Raw genomic sequence first — 24,227 nt, forward strand, 5'->3', positions numbered from 1 at the left:
AAAATCGTGTAAATCACTTTATATTCTTTATATTCTTTCTTTAAAAGGGAAACTCTTCACTTCCACTTCGTAAAGGATTGCAAAGGGCCCAAAACAGAAACTGTGGGTACTTCAAGGCACATCTTCCAAAACCATATCAGGAATGGTCTGTACCTGTACTCACTACCACAACAGTGTCTATGATATTACCCCAAAAATTTAAAATACTTGCATGTAATAAGGCTACCAGCTCCTAACATGCTCTACCTGCTGTCTCACTGACTTTTGTGGGGCTGAGCTCCTTAGCTGGGGTGAGCAGTTAAGGGCACAAAACTTGCATGCTCACCTTCACCATTTTCTCCTAGGCAGGAACCCAGTGGGTTCTTCCAGAGCAGCCAGGGCTGATTACTGACCAACTCCAGGATAGTGTTACTGCTTACCTAATGACTTATGCTTGATCAAGTGCAAATCTATACAGGCCAGAGCAAGAAGAAGGGGTTTGATTCTCAAATCCCTGTGGAGGCATGATACGTATCCACTTCCACCATCACCCACTTGCACAAGTGGGTATTTCACACAGGTGGATGCAATGTGATACACAATACAGTTAACTTTCTCAGGATTAATATTCGAAAGAGAACAGTATTAGCCTGACTAAGCTCTAGATCAAATATTCCAAATCTTAAATAACTTGGTAAAAATCTACCATTTGAAAGGGACAGTCTTTGTCACACAACAAGCCTGGTCTGGCAATTAACTGGAAAGCCCTACAGCTGTTCAGAGTCTGCAAGCACTTTTAGCAGAAACCAGACTTTCCAAAATGCAGCAGAGCCATATCAAATGGCAAGAAGCATTTTGTCTAAAAGCTGCTCTGTGGTGCTGAGGTAACACCTAGTCTCAGACTTTCAGCTTGGATAGAATGAAAAATTGTGGCTGAATTTGCCATACACTGAGATGTGCCAATGATAAATTGTGGCAAAAAAGCCAGAATTTGCGAAACTTTAATTAGAAAAGATGAAGCAGTTTTTACATACGCTTACACTCAAAAGTCATGTTACCCATTTAAGAGAACTTAATCTGATGAAGGATCAGGCCCTTGCCATAAAAAAGAAAAAAAAAAAAGTGCAAGTTCAGTTCCTATGGGGAATTTTCAAATGCTTCTTGACAATGCCTTAGGTTGGACGACAGATGATTTTAAATAGTCCTCAGTTTTGAATCTTAAAATATGACAGAGTTCACAGTTCTAAATTTGTCTGATAAGCAACTCAATCTGTGCTAATTGGTTTTCAAAGGTTCAACGATGCCTTCTTAGACGCTGGGCTCATGTCATTATGTCATCTAATTTAGTACGAAGTTCTGAGAACCGTGTGTTGGCAGCAGCCCTGGCTATAAATCAAAGCTTCTTACTCAGAGAGACCTGTGCTATGACATCATACCGAGGCACTGGGCAGAAGACAATAGCCCTTCTGTGTAAGTCTGAATCTGTGAGAAGTATTTCAGCCAGTTCTGCAAGCCCAATGTTTAAATTGAAGGTTTTTCTAAAAGGTAAAAAAGTTAATATATCAAACCTTGAAGAAAAATAACAAATCATACACATTCAGTAAAGGGAGTCAGAAACTGCTTAAATATAAATTACATGTATTTTTTGACCATTTTAACAGGTCTGCTTGCTTTTACACTTTAGCAGTCCAGATAAGTTTGAAAACATTTTTTTGGGGGTGCTGTTAAAATATGTGAACTGAGAAAATATAACCATATAAATTAAACAGATGCTTATCCTGATTAACAGTAAGCTAACAAATTCCCATTTCCACCTAGTATTATTAATGCAGACATTTATGGCACTATAATGTATTTATTTTACTCTTAATTTGAATTAACCTATCAAACAAAATAGACACATTTCACTACGCAGACTATGATGTAGTTCCCTGGCACCAGCACACAGATTTTGGTCAGCGTACGAAAATCAAAACGCTACTTTTTTCATCATGTGCACACACACAGGTCTTCGACTTCTGGACTATATGTCTCATAATTGGCAAGGATTTGGGATGAGACTTTCAAAGAAGGTTGAGGTGTTAGATGGCCAGATCTCCATTACTGAGCTGAGATCTGAAATGCCATCTGTGCTTTTGGTATCCTCCTCCATCAGTCAATTCTGAGCCAGGCAGCGCACCCTCTTCACCACAAACCAGACATTCCTTCAGAAGATGCTGGGCAAGTCATCCGTATTGCTCTCACTGCTCTGTTGATGGCCCACAGGAGACACAGTTAGGGATGTGGATAAATCTCCATCCACAGCTTAGCCACTCTAGATTTCTGCAAAGAGAAAATCCTGGCTGCTGCGGTGGCTTTGGCTGCAGTCATCAGGTTTGAGCAAAGTGAGGACCCCACCTCTGGTGCTGACTGACTCTGGTGCTGGGGAGAGGCAATGGGCAGCTGCCCTCAGAAACTAGAATAGCACTGTTTTGTAACAGCAGCATAGCGAAGATAAGCATTAGCATTCTTTGAAGAGAAAAAGGGAACACCTTATTAAACACTACAATGTTGAAAAGGGTGAATCAAGCCCTGTGGTATCCCTGGGTGGGCTGCTCTACTGCTGCTCCCATGGTGCAGCACCCTTATCCACTACTGCCTCGAGCAGGAGGTTTAACTGTGCACAACACCCATGCTGCATTGGCCAAAGCTTTTTTATGTTGTATCTATCAGATATCTTTAAATTCCCTGGGATGAGGTCTTTTTTTTTTTTTCACCATCCAGCACAACATTACACTGCCATCACTGTCATTACTCCTGCTGCCATGATGAGGGGAACACATCAGGAAAGTGGAGGCTGCAGACAGGGTTCCTGCAAGGCAGTAGTGTGAGGGCAATGCAGTGCTTTTCATCCTTCACAGTTCTACTGGTAGCTTTGCAGGGATGGGCTGGTTGGAAGGGCCCTAGGAGGGAGGTTTGGACACTGCTGACCCCAGCCATCTTGGCTCTGACATGGTCTTTGTCTTCAGAGATGGATGTAGTTGCTTGCAAACCCAGCGAAAGATATCCTTGCCCACGCATTTCACCTCTAGCAGCCACCACAACCCCTTTTATCACTACAATAGATTAATTAGCCACTTCAGGAGAACAAAACTCAGCATCTCCTGTAGGCCTGTCCATGTAATTTTAAACCCCATTCTCCCTCACAGAGTTTTACCTTTTGGCTTTTAAGATAATTGTAAGATCCTAAAGCTGCATGTTTGCTAACATACGCGTGTGAAATCACTGAGAAGTAAGGGAGGAAGTCCTTGAAATGGTCATGCAGTGACCTAGACTACAGGCTGGGCTTTATCATTTAACAGGGAATATTTGAAACCGGACGTACCAATAAGAGACAACTTTATCCACTGGAAGTTAATGGTTACGGGTGATCATTGCTGATGCAATGGAACCTGCTGGTCAGACACAGCCAGGAGCTTCTATATAGTGAGTACTCTTCCACCCCTGCCTGTCACAGAGACATCACACAGGTAATGGCCCTTCTTGGTATTACAGATGAAGAAGGAGCACCGCACAGTGAGGCAAAGTTTTGCAACGAAAAACCAAGATGATTCCATCTTCTGATTGGATGTGGCTGGCTATGCTATGGCTGACACCTGAAATGGGATGTCATCTGGATGAAGTATGGGCAGCTCTAGTGGGGACCCAGCTACTGGGAGCAAAGGGCATAACCTGGTGAGCTTTATGCATCTCTCCTCTGCCACAAACCTCACACAGCTGTTGGAAAGGAGCACAGAGGCTGATGAGCCCAGCGATGACGAATTTTGTGATCCTCTTAAATGGAAGCACGACTCAGCCTGCTTTTTGTTACTCTGCAGAATGTCAGAAGTAACAATCAGTCACCTAGCACCCAAAATGAAATAACCTGGAACAGCACACAGCATAAAAAATGAGCAAACGTGACTCGTATTTTCACCTAAAATAAAATAAATAAACAACCCCCTGGGGCTAACCCTATTTGTCCATTTTTTCCTGTTGCCCTGCCCTGATCTGCATGGGCTTTGCAGCAGCCTGGCAGCACCCTGGGGTGGATGGAAGCACTTCCAGCAGGTTTGGGGCAACAGGCCTGGCTCAGCCACACTCGGTCCCCTTGCACATAGCCCTAGGAACACAGAGATGACCGAAAGTGGGGCTGGGCAGCAATGCACACCTGCTGACTGACATCCCCCTTCCTCTTCTCCCCATGCCAGCTGTGAGGCACAGCTGAAGCACTGCCCCGGGGCGCTGCCGCAGCCGTGTTGCACGTGTCACAGGTTAGGATCCTGTCACAAGCCAGGCACTGAATTTGGTCCCGCTCCCCCAGCTGCCCCCAAACTACCAGAATTTTGCAGACATGGCTCGTCTAATAGTTCTTACATCCTTAAGCAATAAAGTTCTACAGATACACATAGTGGTGAGAGTTGTCAGGAGCAGCTCAGCAAAAGCTGCCCTCTGTCTCACATTAGAGCAGCGATGCTTTGCATCCTCATTTTATTGTTTTCTGCTAACACTACCTCTTAGCTTGGAAAGTCAGCTGTGGGTGGAAGAGCCAAGATGAAACAGAGGTACATCTGCTCAGTGCACTCACTCGAAAACTGCTGATTGTAACCATCTGTGGGGCAGGCAGGAGCTAATTTGAAAGCAGAGGTGTGAAGTTAGGAGGATGCCGACAGCAACGCACAGTGGGCACGGCTCACCCTTTTCAGAAGCACACTGAGAGCTTCACTTTCACACTGCTGGTCTCTAAAAAACATTACTTAAGGCACATCTAGTCACCAGAGGCAAGCTCTCAACAGAGTTCTGTAGCCAAAGATTCAAAAGACCTCAGTCCCCATCAAGCCATTTGCCTAGGTTTTCAGAGGGATTCAGCACCCTGCAATCTTTACAGGTGCTCTCCAGAAATGCTGGCTTGGTGCACTTGGAAATCTGGCCCTATAGGTGGCAAAACAGGTCTCAAATAAACGTTGTCCAGCACATCAACACCATTTTAATATATATTAGAAGTACTGAAATGATTTTTAATACTACTTTGACAGTTAAGAAACTTGACAGAAAAAGAAACTGGAAATACTTGATCATCAAGTCCTTGCAAAGGTATATTTTTCACCCAGTAAAAGAAACACATCTACTTTGCTTTTTCCATCTTATTAAATATTTCCTAGACAAACTAGCATGTCTTTGCTTAGTCAAATACCACTACTTGTCTAAATAAAATTAAAACTTTTCTATATTCAGTCTTCTTGGTATCAGTATTCACCAGATAACATAAATCATCGACAGCATTCACTCCTATCTGCAAAATCTAAGTTCTTGAATATGTTTCCTCTACTTTGACATACTTACTTAAACGAAACAGAGATCAAATGCTTATCATTCAGTTGTTTAAAGTTTTCTGAGCTGGAGAACTCCTTCTTAACAGGTTTATTAGCAGATGAAAATACAGAACTTGGAACCACAGCATAAACATCTGACTGCTTGTGTGTTTCTTCCACCTCTCCAGATCAGTTTATATCTCAAATGCTACCATTTACATCTAGTGATTTCAGATGACTTTTCCTCCTGTTTGGAATGCATATATGGGCCAATGGTACAATAAATTCATAGAAGCAAAATGATAAGCAGTCATAAACAGAAATGAAAACCAAGTGTTTTGATTTCTAGAGTGTAGGGTCAAGAATGCAGGGTTCACCAGTGGTTTTCCAAAATGTTCTGCTGCACATAACAGAGCCACAAAGCATACTTGCACAGAGCTTCAGCAGTGGAGGGACTTTAAAATCTGAATATCCAAGTGTCTGCTCATTGTGCTTTGCTCTTTGACTGCAGCGTCCAGATCTGGGCCTTCCGCCTCACATTCTGATGGGATGTGGCAATGCAAAATGTATTAGTACTTACCATATGAGCCGAGGGAATTCACCTGTGCCAGAATAGCATGGAAACTACTTATAGTTCTGTGCCAGGCATGTCTGGGAAGGAGTCTCAAGAGCCTACACCCTGCAGGCTCCAGGACAAAACTGATGTGCAATTGGTCAGTGATGCACAATACTGAAGCAATACTAAAAAAACAAATGACATTACAGTCATTTCTGTACAATGTAGGCTAATACAGGATTTAGGGATTGCTCAAAATAATCAGAACAGTAAATCAGAATTTCAATTTTAAAAGTGCGTTATTAGCTTTATGGTCTGTCCCAAGCTAAAGACTTAAGCAAGACTGTTTTCCAGACTTTGGCTCTCATTTCTGAAGCCTCTACTTTCTGTTTAGTTATTTAAAGTTTTCATTTACAGAGCAATAAGATTATAACTTTTACAGCATTTTTATCTTTCTGAGGCAGGAACTCATCTTCACCAAGTAAGCCCCTGATCTGCAAAACTCTTGATCTAACACAGTGGAAAAAATCCTGCCGTATCTCCACTGCATGGGAGAAGCCTTACGACGGCGAAACTGCAACACTCTGCTGGAGAGGGTAGCTTGTGCTGGCTGCATGTCACTGAGCTGTACTCCATGGAGATGCTATAGGACCATTCACAGGAGGTGTGATGAGTGAGGCCACATGTCCCTGGATCCACTGGCCGTTTTCCCCTAGGGAATGAGGAGAAACAGGAGCTACAGGAAAAAAACAACCCTACTGCTCTGCGGTCGAGGTGGGAACCGCACAGCAAGCCTATGGCTCTTCTGCTGGTTGCACCGTCTGTGCGTGCCCACACTCACCCCAGGAGCATGGCCAGTGGGCTCATAAAATTTTTAGGCTTTAGTCCCTATTTTGCTTTGGCACAGTCCAGTTGAACCATAAAACAGATGTCTAATGTGCGTCGTGCAGGTTTTCAAAGATCCCTCGTGCAGAAATACCTGCAGAATTATGGTAGGCACTGAAATGCTAGATTTTGGGTAGTCCTAAAGCACAGAAGCAGCTTACAGAATACCATCTGATTTGTGTAAAACCACATCTTACACTTAATAATCATTCTGACATTTGCTTGTCTGAAACCTACACCTTACATGTTAGTTGGATTTGTTTAAGCAAGAGACAAAGTGTTAGCCAGGCCAAAAAGTGCTTACCTCCTTTACATTTTTTACCCAGATCACATTGTGGTTGTAAACTATTTTTTCTTCATTAACTAAACTTTGGTTTACTACAATGACTTGAAACATTAAAAGAATGTTTTGACTGAAAAGAAATAAAGTGGCCCATTCTGAAATGACTCCGAAAAATACCTAACTCTAAATAACTGATTCAGACATTGTGCCTGGGTTCTGGATACACAGTCAAAGTAATTGCTATCTCTCTTTGAAAAGCAGAATGGAAACAACCACCAAGAAAGTGAGGGCAAAACCTGAAAGCTACAACACAGACATAACATTATACTTAACTCTCAGTTAGAACAGTAAGAGCCCTTAACTCTCATGACTGCACAAGCACATTCACTCTTACCACTGTTACAAGTCTGCAAAGCAAGATGTTTTTCAATTACCTACATGCATATGTACATATTTATTAAGAGCATGGGAGTGGAGAACCAAACAGGACTGAGGGGAAGGCATATTTACTATATAATACCCGCTTTCCTTTTCCCTATTCCAGTGCTATTTTTTTTTCTTTCAGGTTTCCCTACACTGAAACTAAACGATTTCACAGGAATTTAAATCAGTACAGCAGACTAAGGAAGATTACCAATGTTTTCAACAATTACCATAATTAAAGTTGTCTTTGCAGAATAAAGCTAGTTTGGTTCTCTGGTGCCTGTCCCTAGGTAGCTATTCCCACAGCTTCACATCAAATGAAACATCAAATGCTTCAAACTCCAAATGGTGGTAGCATACACCAGCTTTGCAGCAGTGAATACTATTCCCATATTTTAGAAATGGCCTGTGTAAAGGCTGGAGGGGAAAGATGCTGCTTAATAAACTGTAATTAACAGCAGGCATGCATTCGAAATACTTAAAAGGGTTACTTGGGTGACAAGGCCATACCTATTGGCCTCTACAACAGATTTTTGTTCCTGAAAAGTGTCGTGCAAGAGAATTAGTATCTCTTTTTCCCTTCAATTTAGGACATAGTTAGTCTTTAAATATATGCAGACACACCTACTGGGGATGAAGTTTGCATAAATAAGCTGATTCAGTGAAGTATAGCTACACAGCACATAAGCAACAACTGGTCAGTTGCCCATGTCAGCTTTCCTGTATATTAATTTTAAATTAAAGTCCTGATAAAAGTCTGGAGAGCATGCAAGCTAACTAGGTAAAATTCCAAACGTGTTATTTTATGGGATTTCACCTGCAAAATGTTGGCAGGTCTCTTTTGAGTCAAGTATCCTGACTCAAGTACTGCTTTGTGGGAATTTCCCTTTGCAATGATTATTTTCATGGTCTACAAAAAACAATTAACTGAATAATTTTTCTAATTTGTCTTCCTTCCAAAACAACAACGAAACAACCATTCTTTCTTTTAATATTAAAAAAATGCTTCTTAAAAGAAAGAACCACTAAAAAAATAAAAATCTAAATTTACTTGCTGTTAAAATCTTTATATAAGCCTGCTTGGAGTACAGCTAGTATGAGTACTTTATTGTCACTTCACAGCCACCAATAAAAGCTACCAAAATAAACTGTAACACATGTTTCTGAACATTTTGTATGAAGCACTCTGGTCTCCAACATTATGCTTTTCATTGCTACCCAAGAGCAGCATCAGCCTGGCATGCTATTGTCAGATGACTGGAAGGAGAATCCTCACACCACCTCTAACTTAGAGCCCAGCAGGCTTACAATGCTGTGGTGCAAATTCAGAACTATTATTCAAATGCAATACACCCTCTGGGTCCACAAAATCAGACTGAGGGGTGTCAGCAGAGAGCTCAGTGCATTCACAATCTGTGGCTACATGTGTGAGTTTGTGCTGGGGCTCTTCACCTCCCAAAAGCAGAAAAAGTCCTCCTTGTAACAGCTCTCTGTCACCAACACAAAAGAAAATAACCTGCAGAGAAGGTCTCCTGTGGAGAGAAGGCATCAGAGAGAAAGGAGGTTCTCACTCTAGTTTTATATCACTAGGTATACCTCCAAATTACTCAGGTTACAAAAGAAATATCAAAGCCAACTGTCTTTCTAAGAAATCATCAGTATCTCTTACTTTTACTAGCAGAGGTAAGTAATATATTTTGTTACCATTAGCAGGAAGGTAGGTGAAAAGCTGGTACTGGCTTCTCTTTCTCTTTCCGTTGCAGACATAGAAGTTGACCTGAACAGGGCTGGTAATTCTCTGATTGCGGAAAGGTGGTATTTCAACCACCAATGAATTCTGCAAAAGCAACATATCAGACAGTCAAGGCACGACTAAGGCAGTCGAGCTGTGCAATAGTACCACATTAACCCGGAGAAGGAGGTGCCCAGGCTCACAGGGAGAAACACATCCTCTGCAGGAGAACTTTCGGGCTTTGTGGGCAGGGATGGACTCCTGCCTCCAGTGTCCTCTGTGCCACGGAAAACAGAAGTAGGCAAATACAATTTTAGCATGGCTCAGGTCTTTAAAAAATCACTAGCCCTCACCTTTTCCCTTCGGACAGCAAATACACATAAAAGGCTCTATCCCCTCCTGTCTCTGACAAGAATCTGGGACCACAATCAAATCATGGCCTCTAATTCAGCAGTAGTGAGGCCAACCACTGCACTGGCAGGTCATCTCCAGTATATCTCAGCCTAACACTACTTCCTTTGAAAGGAGAATTATGACAGGTATATGATTATTCAAATACTTTGATTTTTCACAATGAAATCTTTTTCATATATAAATTCAGGAAGTTTTAAGCATGCTAGTTTCTGTGGATGGGTGCAGGAACACCTACTGCTACAGGAAGAAGAGCTAGAAAGCATGTAGGTGATCTTCCACTGGCAGAAACCAGATGCTTCACCACGGGCTAAGGAATGACATAGCTTCTAGGGCCATCAGCTTACACAAACACACAGCCAAAACCTCCTTTGGCACTTCTTGAAAGAATAAAAGGGATCACTCAATCTAAGCATTTCACTCAGGTCTCTAAACTGTTTGCCTTCACCTCCTAAGTAGGTTTGCAGCTAACAAAACGCTGCATGTTCCTGAAGAGGTGGAATAATGGCCATATTTCCCACTTACAGTCCTGGCTGAGGGAGCCACACTTCTCCACCCATAGGGCTGATCTCCTGTGAGGGGACTCATATTCCTTCTGCTGATAGTAGACAAAAGCCAAGGAAAATTGCTTTGGGAGCAGAGGGAAGAACTGACCTAGCAAGACAGAAGATGAGCAGACAGGGCTGGCCCATCCTGGACAATGAAAAAATATTTTCCAAATGGTCTCTTCTATTTTTGGGATACCTTCCAAGGAAGGCTTTTTACCCCATGCTCCCATTAAAGTAAAGATTTCCAGGAGTGGAGGCCTAAGTACTTGTTCTTTTTCAGTGGGAGGACACAGTGCCAAAGCCTTGGAAATCCCTCTTTAGTAACAGTACTGGAGAAGGCAATATATATTTTTCATTTTGATGTTAAAATATTTAAGGCAGACTTACTGGCTTGCACATTTCTTTGTCAGTTTTGGCTTCCATTTCCCACACGTGGTGACCATCTAAGAGACAAAAGAAAAATATATCTAGTTCCATTTTTGTTCCTCTCTCAAGCCTACAAAAGAATGACTTCTGCAAAAAAATCTCTTTGAAGAGGCACTGCACGTATAGAAACCAGCTCTCAAAACACATTGGTGAAACTCTTCCCAACCAGGAGGCCATCTGGGTAGCCTGCTTTTCCTAACTTTTCTGAAGGGGGAACCACAATCCAGAACATATGATACTGCAAAGGGGGAAAGCCACCGTGAGTTTATTCTGCCACTAGTTTGAACAAAATACCCAACTGTTCTATACCTTAGTTTCCCAAACTTTCAAACAGTTTCCCAGACTTTCAAACTTTTTGGCTACCTAGAAGACCTTTTGATCACTATTGATCATAGAATCATAGAGAATCGTTAAGGTTGGAAAAGACTTTGAAGATGATTGAGTCCAACCATAATCCAACTACTACAACCACTAAACCACATCCCAAAGCACCACCTCTAAATGCTTCTTGAACACCTCCAGGGATGGTCACTTCCCCACCTCCCTGGGCAGCCCATTCCAATGCTTCATCACTCTTTCAGTAAGCAAATTTTTCCTAATATCCAACCTAAACCTCCCCTAGCACAACTTAAACCCATTTCCTCTTGTCTTATTGCTAGTTACTTGGGAGAAGAGACCAAGACCAGACTCTCTACAATCTCCCTGACTAATGCAGTAAGTCATATTCAATATTAATATTAAGCAAAATAAAGAAAGCAAGAAGCATTAAGGAAGCTCCTCAGAAATGCAACATTTCATTTTAATATATTGCTAATCTGTTTTGCTGCAATTTTAATGCTTGGGTTAGAAGACAAGGCCATGGGCTAGGAAACATAGCTTTAAATTCTATTTTAAAGTTGGTGGGACAATGGTCCCACCTATGGTTTTCTGGAACTCTGTTGGTCCCACCTAACTCGCTGTATTTCTACTTTCAAGAAAACAAAGATTTAAGCGACAGATACCACTTTTTATGAGGAACTGTCTTTTGGAAGAAATTGGTTTTTAGTCATTTTTCCTGTGCCTCCCTGATACAGAAGTCACTTATCAATAGCAGGGTTGTTTTGTTTTGTTTTTTTTTTCTTCCTTGCAGCCTCAAAACTCAAGAGCAAAGAAATTAGAAAAATAATACAAAACATAAGGTTTTCATTCTGCAGGCCTTGGAAAAAACAAAACAAAACAAAACAAAAAACCATGAAAGGTCACAAGCGGACTGCTTTCTAATCTGGGCAGTGGGGACACATGCAGCTTCATGAGTCCTACCACTGTCAGATGTCACCTGAATGAAAGGGAAAATGAGACTTTATGTCATCGTTTGTATATTTATTGCAGCACTGGGACATGCAAATGCAAATATTAGCTATTTTGAACTCCATCACATAGATGTGGGTCTGCCTTAGAAAAACAGGTCTTGGCAAGGTAAGAAAGTGAATGCACTTTTTCTTCTCTTTTTGCTTTCATGGCCAGGATGGAGGTGACGCATTTAGAACTGCCTGATTTATTACAAATGTCTGTAAATAATATTTTTGTGTACAGCTGTCCTACTGTGAAAGGAATGCTGCTGAGGGACTAGCCCTGGAGATTGTTTTAATGTCCAAAACCCTTTTCTTTTTAATGTATGGAAAGAAGTGCAATGTGAAAGCTGCAGCACAAATAGCACAGTGGATTTGGCAGGTCTTTCTGTTGGACACAATTAGCAGATCTACCCTAGACATTTTAAACTGTGACACTGGAAAAGGAATCCCTTTAATTGCTACTGCCACATCCAGCTGCAGGGAGAGAAGATGTAGAAAGACCATTCTGGAGTCTCCTTAACGATGCCTTTTGAGAGAACCAAAATTGAAGCAGACTTGGCAATCACTTCACAATTCATCCAACAGATGCTTCCCCCAAGCTGTCAGTAGTAAAAACCTGACTGAAATTTAGTAAGCCAGGACACACCTCTTGTCTGGAAGCAGTCTACTTTATCTCCCACCCCCTTTCTATTGAGACCCTGTAGCCATCCCTTCCCCTTGCCTCCCCTCCCAATTAATATAATCAGTTGTAAAATTAACTCAACACCTACACTACCACATAGTTTGCAAAGTCTAGGAACTCCTGCATTGTAAGGGGGGTTTGTTGGTGTTCTTTTTTTCTATCGACAGACATCCAGACTAGTAGTTAACGTGTTCAATTTGCCTTTGTAAATGGATTACCAGAAGTCCAGGTTTTTTGCTATGTTTAATTTCTGCTTTGCAAGATGAATGATTGGGTTCAGGTTTCTGGGTTTTTATTTCCTGCCAATACTTCAGTAAAGTTCAAAATTACTCCATCTCTAGCTAATCTTTCAATCTACTTCGTGCAGCACTGTCTTTAGGTGCTTTTGAAATTTTTATGATGACAGAGTTTGTTCAGAAATATTTTCAATGCTGTAATCTAAAATATTAAGAAAATAAAAATCCAGAACCGTGGCTTCTCTTTGGGAGCTAGTAAGAACAGTAAGGGTTTTACTTCAAGAAATTCCTTTGAGACTATCCAGACCATGGCAGCTCAGCAACTGAGGGGAAGAGGAAGTGAGGGAAGAAATAGAGAATAGACAACTCATTAACAGCTAGTGACATTTCTTTTAACAAAAACACAGGGAGGAAAAGTTGTTATGAAGCAGAGACAGAAAAAAAAAAAAAAAAAAAAAAAAAGACAATTCCTCATATTACGTCTGGTGAACCAAGAGGGAAATCTCAACGCCCACAGACTGGGACAAGCTCCAGGAGGGAAACCTTAGACCACTACGTCAACCTTTTACAGTAAACATGTTTTGCAGGTTTATACAGTTCAGCTGAAATTAAAAGAGAGAGAGAGAAAGGAATAATGGCTCCAGAATGCTTTGTGGAAGCCAGAAGCATCCAGAAAACCTGCCTGCACTGGAGAAAAGAGTTTTGCCCCCCATGGCCACATGCAGGGGACCCTGGTGAGCAGGCGGGAGGGATGTCACCTCTCCTCAGTGTGCGCTGGAGGAGCGAGGGCTGCACAGCCACAAAAGTTTCCATTGTGGGGCTGCCACATCTGCAGCAGCCGGCCTGGTTCTGAGCCCAGGCAACTCCCTCCTGGCTGCCGGCCAACCAAAGTACACCAGAGCAATTTATACCTTTCCAAAATGCAAATAATTCAAATTACAGACATAACACAAAGCTGAAGCAGACACATTTCAGGCATACCCGTTAAAGTTTACACTCCGGAATTACCTTACCCAAACGGGCAGTTGTTATAAGGGGAGCAGGGAGATGGAGGCAGAGAAAAAGGAGAGGAGGAGTTAGGGAGGAAAAGGGAGAAAACGTCTTTTCCAAAGGCCTCATTTCATTCCCTTTCATTTCATTATTTACTTTCAGCAAGTAGTAAGAAGTGTCTTCTCCAAACCAAATGCCTGACTTTGTTTTGGCTTTTTAAAAGATTTATAGTGCAATATTTTTAACAGAAAGGCATCTCTTTGTAGAGCTAAAACTTTGTGTAAAGGTATTATACTGGATTTGTTTTATTTTGTGGATTCTTTTTACAAAAGGGAAATAAAAACAAAATATCTGCACACACAACCACACAGCAAAGGCCCTGCAAGCGTCCCTGGTGCCAGCAGCAGCTGACCTGACAGAACCAAGGCTTCATCTGCAGACCCATTCTAAGGACTGAAAAGACCCTCAAATCTCTCCTCCTCCAGAGTGGCACTACAGGAGTGGGGCAGTGCCAGGGCATGGAAGAACTCACCATTTCACATGGGATCTCCAACTGCACAAGGGCTGAGCACTGCACTGACAGGTGGCCATCAGCACTGATGCCAGCTGAAGGCACCAGATTTTGTCAGGGAGTCTTAACATTTACAGACTTATAGCTGTTATTTATAACTGTCTCTACTTCAGGTGCACTTCACCACCAGTCACTTCAGTCTTTTTTTTTTTTTTTTTTTTTTTTTTTTTTCCAGCACTGTGACACTCAGAGCACCTGGGACTGCTAATGATGAAATATCACAAACCTACTCTGTTCCATAGGGTGGTGGATTTTCAGCTTTGCAAAACATAAAACACCCCGTTTGTTTCAATATATGGCAGCTGAATGGTGAATGGGCCTTTATAGTCTGCTCCTATCAGCCACTAGCTTCAACTACATTAAAGGAATAAAGGAAACTCTGCACAAGTCCAGAAGTGAAAATACTCTTATTCATCAGGGAATTCCCTGCAGCATGAGTCACTGAGCGGCTTCCCCACCACACCCAGCTACAAGATTTCCACATAAAAAGGCACTGAAGAGGCCTGTTTTAACACAGAAGCAGCTCTAGAAAGTAGCTGTGTACAATCTACCAGATCACAACATATAGATTTTCTTCATGGAAGAGCAACACAAAGAGCTGTAAAGACTTCCCAAATAAATTCTTCTACCATCTTCCCCTCCTCACTGCCAATCAGAACAGATTCCCCTGAGTTTGCAAGCTCACAGCAGCCAAACCACCAGCATAACTTTCATTACAGACTGGTGGATGGCAGATAGGGAAAAGAATTTACAATACCAAAATACCCACAAGACCGGAAACTCAGGAGGGTATAATATCTGGTAACCACTAAAACCTCGCTCCTATGAAAAACATAATGAGAGCATTCTGATAGATTTAAGTGATTTTACTTTACTACAGGAGGTTTAACAGTCTATAGTTTTTAGTAGTTCTGTGTTCACTTGAGATATGAGGAGAAGAAGAGACATTCTAGGATTTCACTGCCTGTACACAGTGTACATTTTATAAAATTCCAGCCTGTGGCTCAACAGAGCTTGCACTGACTGGACTGTAAATCTGAATTTACATTCATATATTGCAAGTAAGATAATGAAACTAGCTCTACCCTCCCAAAGGAACCCACTACTTGATTAATGTGTTGAGAGATTACCCTAAGCAATGCCTGTATTACATCCCAGATTATTTTAACATGTTCACAACAGGCAGAGCACAGACACAGTGCAGAATGATTACACAACGTAATTTGGATTTGCTCTGCAAAGGTTGTCTACCTTCCTATTTGGCTCTATTAATGCATGTTCAAATCCCTCAGGAGTGAGGGATTTGGAAATTTTCAATTTGCACCCCAACCCCTTTTTTCTGGGAAGTACACTCATGGCACTGAGATGACAGATCTGTGAACAGGCCCGGAGGCAAAGGATGGGTTTCTAGTGAGAAAAGAAGATGAAGGTTTAAGCAAAATAATGTCATTCAGAATTAAGAGTCATCCAGTTGTTGTGCAGAGATGCTATCAACTTCTAGGCACAAGGCAGACTGGGCCAGGTCTGAGCATGGGCTGGCAGAGAGAGGCAAAGAGGCAGCTCTGTTGCTTAGAGGAGAGCACTCACCATACCAGTCCTGGCCACAGCCTCCTGGCACTGTCTTACCTGGCATGAATTGGCATGGATGCAGTAGTGCCAGATTCTCCTGCAGAGGCAGCATTCTTTTATATCTGAGGATGCCACAAGAACCCAGGGCACTTTTCTAGGCTAGTACTGCAGACATCTTGCTATAAACATTTTCACAGCTGAACACCAGCAAGCCAGATAATCTGTGGGTGGGAGTCTTTGTCTGTGTTTATGCATGAGCCTATGCTTTAAAGATCTTCACAAGGGATGGGCTATAAGGATACCAACACCAGCCAAGCAGTCTGTTGTGGGATGTACAGGGAAGATGGGGCAGGAAGAGAGCAAGACATTCAGAAATGCAGAGAGAGCAGAGAGTAAGTATCTGCAATAATATAAGCAGCAAGGACTATTCCTTTGAAAGCCTCAGTAGAACTTCAGTCTCCTGAGATCTGCCATCTCTGAGGGCTCTGTGAGGAGAAAGCTGTCTCCAGGTCCTGAGTGTGCCCAGAGACACCTACAGAGCAGCTCCACCTCCTGCTGGTGCCACTGCCTGCCTGTTGCATGGCACATTATCCCCCTCTGCCACCTTTGTCTCTGCTTTTTGCTCATCCACTACTTTTGCTAGAAGACCACATAGCCGGTCTACTTTTTGCTTGCTTTGTTTCCCCAGGAAAACCCCAGCTGTTCTTCTCTGCCTTCCTCACAGCCTCCTGTCCCGCTGGAGAGACTTCCCCATAGCTTTGTTCCCCATCCTTGTCATGTCTTCTGGCATACATGAGTCCATCTGGAACAGGGGTCATGCATAACAGACCTGTTTGTTATTTCCACATCAAAGCTGCTATGTTTGTGTCTCCTCATAAACATTTTTGCAGCATATGAGTTTTGTCCATTCCTTCAGATATGTATTTTTGCAGTATTGAGCTGACTTATGTATCTGTCATGCATATAACACTCTTGTTTCTTCTCTCTGTTTCACCTTAAATTAACAATTTAAAAGTCATGCAGCAGCCAGGTGAAAAAAATACAGTTCAAACTGTATCTTACATTACTTTGGCATCTATGCCAGACATACACTTCCCCTCTGGTTGCTCAGCTGGGGAAGCTTAAAGATGAGGGACTCACATTGCCTAAATGGTGAGCCTTTTTAGCCACTTTTACCACAGTATTTGTAACAAACTTAGTTATTATGAATTCAAGTGTTTGCAAATGAACTGTAATTTTAGGCCACGTAGTTAAAGGGAGGTTCTGTGATGACAGCTGATTGATCGGGGTTTGTTTTGAGCCAAAACCATTGGAATGACCTGCCAGATCCTATTTTCAGCAGAATGGAAGCTGGTTATGCAGTTTCTGCTCTCTGGCACCTCCCCCTATTCAAACTACTGTTGGTCTGAGCGTTTTATATAATATGTCTCAGTAATTCCAGGTCTAAGACACTCAACTTCCAAGTAAAACTGCAGATCAACATCCCTGCAAAATCTCTCTAGGGCAGACAGGTTGAACCAAGCACACCCAACACAACCACCTACCAGCAGTCATGACAATACCTCACTCTGTTTTGTGTTACAATAATGTCATCTCCTTCTCTTTACAATTTTAGTATCCTCTGGGAACCCTCTCCTACACTGAACTTGTGACTTCACAGCTGAAGCTGAGTAAAATATTCCAAGTCCTATTTTCTCAGAGACCGCTGGAGTAACAAACCTCACAGTGAGCCTAAACCAAGTTTCAAACTTCCCTTTCATGAACAATTCCTTTTTCCTCTGCTACTTCTGTGTTTAATGCCAACACCATCACCTATATTATAGCTACTCTTACTTCTTTCTCATCTTAAGATGTAGTAAGTTTGTAACAAACTTAATTGTCTGAAACAAACTCTTCATTTTGTCTATATGGCTATCTAAAGGTCTCATCTTTCAGAGACAACCCATTATGTCATGACTTTTTAGCAGTATCTAAACAGTAAGATTTTGAATGGCATTAATATTTTTTCCATTTCAGGTCCCTTTCCCTGTTTCTCTTGTTCAAGAAGGTTGGGCTCAATCTTAAAGGTCTCTCCTCTTCTCTTCTGATTATTTTCCTTGACAGCTTCCCCACCACAAGGTACAGCTTGTAAATATCTTACCTCTCTATTTCTCTCTTTGTTATTATACTTTCTTCAAAATGCTCTTGAAGGCAAAATTTTTACTCCCCCTACAGACAGGGAACAAGCTCTTCTTCCCTCAGATCTCCCCACTCTTCCTGGGATGCCCACTTAAAACATTAACCCGCTCTTAATGATGTCAGGGAATCAGTAGAAGACAAGATGTGCCTTTCCAAAAGATATACATGACCCTCCCAAAAAATAAGTGCTTTGGAGGTATCCCCTTGTACTGGTTTATTTGGAAGGTTTTTGGAAGTGGTGGGGATGCAGGAGTGACCTCTTTGAGAAGATGCCAGAAACTGCCTTCATGTCAGACAGAGACAGCTCCTGTCAGCTCCAGGATGGACCCTTTGCTGGCCAGAGATGAGCCCATCAACAAAGCTGGTGGCACCTTTCTGAAAACGCATCTAAGAAGGGGTAAAATATGCTGCAGAGCAGCTGTCAGAGAGAGGAGTGAGAACGTGGGAGAGACAACCCTGCAGACACCAAGGTCAGTGAATAAGAAGGTGGAGGAGGTGCTCCAAGTGCCTAAGCAAAGATTCCTCTACATCCATGGAGAAGAACATGGTGAGGCTGTCCCTCTGCAGCCCGATGGAGACAACCACACTGGAGCAGACACTCACCTGCAGCCCATGCAGAGCCCACACTGCTGGAGCAGGCTCCTGTCAGGAAGCAGTTCGTGAAGGACTGTCTCCCATAGCAGGGACTCATGCTGCAGCAGGGGAACAGTGTGGGGAGGAGGGACTGGAAGAGAGGAGCTGGTATGGACTGACTGCAGTTCTCCATTCCTTGTCCCCCTGTGCTGCTTGCGGGGAGGAAGCAAAAATCAGGAATGAAGGAGTGAAGTGAGCTTGGGAGGAGAGGAGGGGGTAGAGGTTGTTCTCATTTTTGCCTTTGCCTATTTTGTTTTAAATTGGCAATAAATTATTTTTCCCGAGTGGACTCTGTTTTGCCTGCGACAGTAACTGGCAAGCTATCTCCCTGATTTTATCTTGACTCATGAGCTTTTTAATCTGATTTTATCCACCCTGTCCTGTTAAATAGGGGAGTGAGCAAGCAGCATAGTCGGTACCTAGCAGGCAGCCAAAGCCAACCCACCACACTCCTTTCTCTACTGTCTTTAGGCACGGATTGCTTCATTAGACTGTCAGCTTTCTGGTGAGGTCTGTGAATTACTGTGTGTCTGGACAGAAAGTCCTACTGGAACTATCTTGTGCTAGTCATAAAAGTTCAGAGACAAAGCTCTGACTGCACAGATCCAGCTACTTGAAGCCACTTAGTCTGACAAAGACATGAAAGAACAAGCTTCAAGCATTCAGTCACAGTTTCTATAAAAATTTTAAATTCACAGGATTGCTTAGACAAGGCATTTTTAACTAGAGACCATATGGTTATTCCTTATTTCTCTGTTGTCTGCACAACGTATCTATGATTGATTGTTCTTATTCTTCACTGTAAGAGCAACAGCCTGAAAAAAGCTTGCTGCTACTGATACCATCTCATATGTATGGCCACTGTCCCACTTTGTCTTTGCCATTACTAGACTAAACAGCCAGGAAAAAACTGAAAGATGCTGACATTTCCTGAAAGCTGTACCACTGCTCCTGCGTGTGCATTAAAGGGTTCTACCATTGGAGTCACCAATGATGACTCCACCATGTGATGACACTATTTGCCCAAGGGTATCTACTTTTGGGTAGTGGCCAGAAACCCCTTCAGCTACCAATACATCTCTAGGAAATAGGTTTAAGTGACCTTCACATGAACTCCATGCTCCCAACTTGTATGCTTTTGAAGATTCCAGTTTATCTAGTTTCTAGAATTTTTAACTTCACTGCGCATGAATCAGCAGGCAACCACTCACTGCCAACTGGAACGTGTGTCCTTAACTTGGATAAACAGATGGATAAAAACAAAATAATGTAGCATCTGTCCATCTGACTGGAGTAGGAAAGGGAGTTTTGCCACTTGCTTATTTATTATGTGAGCTACAGTATGATTGCCAGTGTGAAACATGACCCCTTTTTGGCCAGTTGCCCCCCAAACTGTGACTGCTACTGGCAGTGGAAAGAGCAATGGAAAGATCTCTGAGAATGTCAGATCTTTTACCAAATGGAGCTCTGCCAAGACTCAGGTCACCCATCTCCCCATCACATCAAAACAGACTTCTAACTCTGAGCTCCAAATTGTATCTGAGTCAAACCAAAAAACCCCACATGCTTCCCCAGTGCATCCATTCCACTCACATGCCATTTAAATGTTTCATCAACGTGTAACTTTGAAGAACTTTCTATAAGTTCTCTTGAAAGTAAAATACTACACTTGAATTACCTGTCATACAGCAAGGTAATTTTTGCTCACTCAACATACGGGAAACAGAAGTTAATTTCTCAGAATGGTATTTATACCTTAAAGCCCCATCTTCTTGATTATAATCTTCGAATTTAATCAGTGAAATTTGAAAGGAACTAGAAAGCTGTGAAATACTTGAGTGGACACTTAAATTCATCCAGCTATCTTCTTTTCCACACTGCATTTACTCTGTGCAAACATTCAGCTGACCAAGCCTGAACATGCATCTAAAGACAGGCAAACTCCAAGATTCCCCATCTGAAATACTTAAAGAGAAGCATGATTTCCTTTGGCATAAAAAATTGGTGATTTCACCCAACTATCATCCCATCTAATATAACTATTACCATGCCACGTCAGTGCCTTCATGTTCTAAGAGCAAAACCTGTTCCAGCAGGGAAGAGGAATAGCTTTGACAGAAAAACCCACTCAACAAAATAAAAACAACAGCAGAATGAACAGATTGAAGCAATAATTAAAATTATTTAATTGTTTGAAAACATTAAAGAAAAAAATTCCCGGAGAAAATGTAGCTTAGATGCTGTTTATTTCTCTCAGGAACTTCAGTTTCAAAGGTTTTGGGCAAAATAGCTGGAGGTATTATGCAGTTAGGTTACAGTGTGTGGGTGCCAAGATCACTGTTGATTTGAAAGCTGACTAATTAACATGTTCAAAACCAGTGATGTCAGTAAGCCTGGAGTTACTCAGCACTACAAATTAGGAACTCTATTAACAACCATCAAAGAGAGTGACACATCTTCAGGGAGGAGCACTCCTCAGAAGGAAGCTCAAATGTAGGCCTTTGACCAGGACAGAACAGCCCCCAACTTTAATAACCCAGAATCAGAATTTCAAAGTCTGTTTTATTTGAGAAAGTAATCCTCTAGTGAAGTTGGGTGCTATATTTCTGCCTTTTTTCTCTTGCCTTGGGCTCTGGTCACTAAGCACAAACATAAAAAAAAAAAAAAAAAATGGGTTTGGAGAGCTTTGATGTAACCAGTTAGTTAGAAACTCATCTCAATTAATAATAATAAACCAAATGTCCATTTTGTCTCATAGACTTGATAATAATGAAGATTTTAACCTGATCTCTTTGGTATGTCTAGAGTTGGTCAAATCTGTGAAGTGCTGAAATAGCTGAGCTAGTTCCAGTGCCAAAGCCATTCTAGCTACAGGAGTAAGGAGAAGTTTTTGAGCTATTTTCAGGATAGATTAACACTTTCAGATCCTTAATGCAAGACTTTCTAAATTCCAAAATATCTTGGACAACTCTACCATCATAGAATCATCAAGGTTGGAAAAGACCTCTGAGATCACCAGGTCCAGATGTCTACTGTACAACCCCTAACCACTAAATCATCCACTGTAGCACCCCATCTACCTGTCTTCTGAACATGCCTAGGGATGGTGCCTCCATCACCTCCCTGGGAAGCCTTTTCCTGTGTTTAGCCACTCTTTCTGTGAAGAAATTTTTTCTAATACCCAACCTGAACCTCCTCTGGCACAACTTGAACCCATTTCCTCTTGTCCTATTGCAGGTCACCAGGGAGAAGAGACGTTTATCTTACTACAGCCTCCTCTCTGGTAGTTGTAGAGAACAATGACATCTACCCTCAGCCTTCTCTTCTCCAAGCTGAATAACCCCAGTTCCCTCAGCCTCCCTTCTCAGACCTGTTCTCCAGACCCCTAACAGCCCAGTTGTCCTTCTCTGCACCCTCTCCAGCACCTCGGTGTCCCTCTTATACTGTGGTGCCCAAAAGCGTACACAGTACTCAAGGTGCAGCCTCACTAAGGCCAAGTAAAGGAGCAGGATCACTTCCCTGGTCCTGCTGGTCACACTATTCCTGATGCAAGCCAGGATGGTGTTGGCCTTCCTGGACACCTGGGCACACTGCTGGCTCATGTTCAGCTGGCTGTCAGTCATCACCCCAGGTCCTTCTCTACTGGGCAGCTCTCCAGCCACTCCTCCCCAAGCCTGCAGCACTGCTGCGGGTTGTTGTGGTCGAAGCACAGGACCCAACTCACAGGACTGAAACTCATGCAATTGGCCTTGGCTCATCAGTCAATCCTGTCTACATCCCCCTAGCCTCGCTACCCTCTAGCAGATTGACACCCAGCTTAGTGTCCTCTGCAAATTTAGTGAGGATGCACTCTCTCCCCTCATCCATATCATCAACAAAGATGTTAAACAGGAGCTGCCCCAGCACTGAGCCCTGAGGAACACCACTTGTGACTGGCTGCCAACTGGATTTAACTCCATTCAGCACAACTCTTTGGACCTGGCCACCCAACCAGTTTTTAACCCAGCAGAACATCTATGCATCCATCGTGAGCAGCAGATTCTCCAGGAGAATACTGTGGGAAACCTTGTCAAAGGCCTTGCTAAAGTAAAGCATGCCAGGAAGATAAACCTGTAACTTTCCTGTGCTTTTGTGCTTGGGATATTGGCTTAGTGCCTCATCATTGAGCTTTCACTCATCAGTTACAGGAAACACTTTGTGACATGAGTGAAGAGAAACCAGGATTTTTCCACCACACTCCATTTTATAGATCACTAATCATTACCTGATATAATAGGAGCCAGCAGTCTGGCCATTTCTGTATGGGGTTTGTGCTGCTTTTGTCTTCAGTAACTTTTATTACCTTAAAAAAAACAGCTTTGAAAACTAACACATAGAGTTTGCATAAGTTGTTAGCAAAAAAAAGGTAGCTTACACATACATAGTTCTTAAAACTTACTCTCAAAACATGTCTGCATTTTCTGAACTTTCCTTAAGATTTTTGTGTCCTGGTACATTTATAATCTACTAATGAAATAAGTTTTAAAAAGATAGGTAAATAAATCAGTGTCTTTTATTATAATTCCAGATCATGATCCAAGTCTTGCAGATGCATGTGTGAGACAGGAAACATTTAGTCCCTCCTAGCCAAGCACCTCTTCCGATAGCTAACAAACACCAACTTCATTTCATCTACTTCTGTAACTAAAATGTACATCCTGCCTCCACAACAAATTATAGCACACAGGCATCAAGGGCCCTTGGTAGTAAGAAGTTCCAGAATTTTTTATAGTTTGAAAAGTACTAATTCTGATGAAAAATACATTGTTATTGGACATCCTAAACGGGCACTCGACAACCATGACACACAGATTCACAAGACTCTTTTGAAACCCAGGAAAAAAAAGCATTACTACAAAGAGAGAAAGAAAGGGAAAGATTTTAAAAAAAACATTTATTAATGTAATTTGTAATAAAGTCAATGTGGGAATCCCAAGTCTAAGGAAGTTCTAAATTTAAAAGAGTGAACCTCTCAAAGCACACTCAGCATTTACATTTTACTACCACAAGCCTTTTTGGATGGTCATCTTACACCACCATTCATCACTGAAAAATATGGTTTGATGTGCAAGCAATAAAACATTGACTAAAATTCATTAAAATAAGGAGTAACTGACATAGGAACCTTTTAATAATACTACAAAAGCTTAAGCAAATTTTTGTACACTTCTGAAGACTCATTATTTATCCAAAGGGGTGCCTTCTGCTGAGTGCTGAACCACACCATGAGGGGTTCTCCTCTGAGAGGAGGTTCTCACAGCACTCCCCCCACAGTCCTTTCAGTGCTCTTTCATCCGTCAGCTGCCTTATTCCTTTCCTGTGAGACACACAGTCACAGGGATGCAAGGAATATTTTACTCTGTTTCATATGCTTCTTGCTAAAAAGCAGTTAGGAAGGAGTTAAGCTGAAAGTACTAAGCCACTG

At 42.1% G+C, this 24,227-nt stretch overlaps 1 protein-coding gene across 10 annotated transcripts in view; it reads right to left on the reverse strand.

The window, feature by feature from the left end:
• The window catches only part of NFATC1 (nuclear factor of activated T cells 1), a 118,762-nt gene that overhangs the window by 35,924 nt on the left and 58,611 nt on the right, over window positions 1-24,227 (reverse strand). For 7 of the 10 annotated variants that reach the window (XM_071736289.1, XM_071736288.1, XM_071736287.1 and 4 more), the window contains exons 7-8: window positions 10,535-10,590; window positions 9,161-9,293 (exon numbers count right to left, since the gene is read on the reverse strand). The exons of 2 other annotated variants lie outside the window; for them this stretch is intronic. In XM_071736289.1, the coding sequence (XP_071592390.1) occupies window positions 9,161-9,293; window positions 10,535-10,590 (189 nt within the window). Of the gene's footprint in view, window positions 1-5,667; window positions 6,578-9,160; window positions 9,294-10,534; window positions 10,591-24,227 lie in introns of those variants that run through there. One more of the 10 variants, XM_071736294.1, reaches the window with a different exon arrangement.

Source organism: Heliangelus exortis, chromosome 2 (assembly GCF_036169615.1).
Source record: "Heliangelus exortis chromosome 2, bHelExo1.hap1, whole genome shotgun sequence".
Lineage (NCBI taxonomy): Eukaryota > Metazoa > Chordata > Aves > Apodiformes > Trochilidae > Heliangelus > Heliangelus exortis.